This window comes from Paramormyrops kingsleyae, chromosome 3 (assembly GCF_048594095.1).
Source record: "Paramormyrops kingsleyae isolate MSU_618 chromosome 3, PKINGS_0.4, whole genome shotgun sequence".
Classification (NCBI taxonomy): domain Eukaryota; kingdom Metazoa; phylum Chordata; class Actinopteri; order Osteoglossiformes; family Mormyridae; genus Paramormyrops; species Paramormyrops kingsleyae.
Genome location: NC_132799.1, coordinates 19,559,142 through 19,561,643, shown reverse-complemented (window position 1 = coordinate 19,561,643; position 2,502 = coordinate 19,559,142). Strand labels below are relative to the sequence as shown.

Sequence of the window (2,502 nt, the reverse complement as noted above, 5' to 3'; positions counted from 1 at the left end):
AAGCCGATATTGCCCTTTCTTTTGGATTGCATGTCGTGGCTCTCATTTTTTATTCAGTTACACGTACCGTTTCCGTAACTAATCCAAAGGGATTGGCCTCTGATTCCTGACTCATTATTCTCACGAAACTAAACAACGATCCTCTGTTTCCGTCTGGAACCACATACGTTTTATATAAAGCCTATCAGGCTAAACCGGACTGTATAACACACTTATAATTAACAAGACAGTTGTATTAAATTATATTGCGCGGTGCAGTTTCACGGCCTTCAGGAACAATGAACTGAATAGGTTGCATGTATTTTGCGACTTTAAAATAGTGTTAAGTAAATAAAGGGCAGAATACATTAATATAATTTATTTGATTTGTGGACAAAAAAAATCTACAGAGAAGGGCGGGAATGTTTAGTAATTTGATCACAACACATGCAACGTAACAGATTGTAAACAACTTACTGTAATTACACTCAACACAAAGGAAAACTAAAGCTTTTCAAAATCGATTCATTTAAATACAATTTCAGCGCAAGAGAGAGAACAGCAATCCTGCCAAAACAGAAATACCACAATGTCCAGCTGCATAATGGCTTCCAAATTATTTGTCTGGTGTGTCAGTTTGCTTTAAGTTACACAAGGTAATTTGCTTGACAAATGATATTTTAAGAAATTACACCAAGAAGTGGTATGTTAAGCTTCCATGAAAATTTTTTATTTCAATTTTCAATGGGATTGAAATAACCTCAATTGCTGATTTTTTGTAAAATATTAAGATTATATTAATAAAATATATATCAAATATGCAATTATGTCCAAATGAATTTAAGGAACGTAAAATGTTTGAGGCGTCATAATCAGAGTTCGTGTACGTGTACATTTCTGTTATTTTTATTTATAAATTGCAAGGGTCCTTAGATATGGTAAAAGAAAAACATAAGCACGTTATGTAGGTAAGTAGTTGGAAGAGCTCATGAAATCAAAAGAACAGTAAACCACCACAGCAAACATGAGAGAAAATACGTATATTCCCTTTGAATCAATCTTTTTGTGTCAGGGGTGAGAGATCTGCATTGTACTCAAACCTCTAAATACCCTCAGGGGCAAAACAAAAGAAAGACAAATATCAGGACTGTCCTTTGGGTCTGAAGTGAGGTTACAGTCCCAAAAAAAGAAAAACACAAAAAGGTTTTTACCCACACAAGACAGTTAAGCACATTTACTTAGGAAAAGGGCCAAGGTTATTGCTGTGTTCCTTGGAGTGGGGTGCAGGCAGCGCTTCGTCTCAGTGGCGCGCCGTGCCCTCTCTCGGGTAAAATTCAGCCAGAGTGCTCTGCGGGATCCTCTTCAGCATCTCCTTGGGGAAGATTCGCAGAAGCTGCCAGCCAATGTCTAGGGTCTCAAACACTGTCCTGTTGTCGTAGGCACCTGAAAAACAGGCAAGTTTGTGTTGCAGCAATGGTCAGTGTCTGCAGCCAATGACTACAGGCCAGTGTAACACTGATGCTCCCCTGTTCACATTCAGCCATGATTCGCATGATACACAAACAGGTTTTCCTGATACCCAAAAAATTAAAACAGCAACATCCATCTCATTTTGACTGGTAATGTAATAAAATTGCAGCTTCCTCTGCAGCATTAACTGAAGCTCCTTTTGATGGTCACATGACCCTACAGGTCATCCTAATATAGTGTCACACTGTCAAACATTCTGAAGCAAACACATCATCCCCAGGACTGATTGTAAATAAAGTAACATCATCTGCAAAAGCCCCTCTTCTTAATTTCCATTTCCATTGACAAGTGGAAAGACACCAGGGTCTTTGGCGTGAAGCATTAATTAGCACCAAGGGGAAATCTATTGAAAGCAACATAATATTTTTTCATTTACTTGATTAAGGACATTACCCGTGATAAGATTATGTTAACTCAATAATCCCATTAGCCTTTGAGCTGCATGAATGCAAGGTTGCATCTATCATGTGCACAACATGCAGATATTGTCAGTGCAACAGCCAGGCTGGTAATTCCATTGTTTCAAGGACAACACCTGATTTAGTGGCTGCAAGCGCCTATATCTCTGACGTATCAAACTCAAGATGACATCACTTTGTGCAACTCCTCTGTTAAGCAGACTGATCCTCCTCGAACACTGACTGCAAAAAGCCTCCCACCCTTCTGAAGACCTTGGGACATGTGAAAGTCCCAGGCAATGGTGAAGCCTCCTAAGGCATGTTAAAGACACCAGCAGCTGGTAAACGTGTCTCACCCTGAGCAATGAAGTTTTTCTCAAACTTCTGCAGGAACTCCAGGTACAGCAGGTCGTCAGAGGTCAAGGCCTCCTCTCCCACCACAGCCTTCATGGCCTGGACATCCTTTCCAATGGCGTAACAGGCGTACTGCGGACACACACAGCAAATGGGGGTGGTGGGGGTGTCAGGAGTGCCGTCGAACCCGTCACTGGGAAAAAGCCTAATGAGTGCTATACCCCTAATGTACCAAACAGAG

General features: G+C 40.6%; 1 protein-coding gene across 1 annotated transcript in view; it reads right to left on the bottom strand.

Moving 5' to 3' along the window:
• Window positions 1-343: 343 nt before the first annotated feature.
• atp6v1ba (ATPase, H+ transporting, lysosomal, V1 subunit B, member a) overlaps window positions 344-2,502 on the bottom strand; it is a 46,889-nt gene continuing 44,730 nt past the window's right edge. Inside the window, exons 13-14 of the mRNA XM_023803646.2 lie at window positions 2,264-2,393; window positions 344-1,422 (exon numbers count right to left, since the gene is read on the bottom strand). Coding sequence (XP_023659414.1) covers window positions 1,280-1,422; window positions 2,264-2,393 — 273 coding nt within the window. The 3' untranslated portion in view covers window positions 344-1,279. The remainder of the gene's footprint in view (window positions 1,423-2,263; window positions 2,394-2,502) is intronic.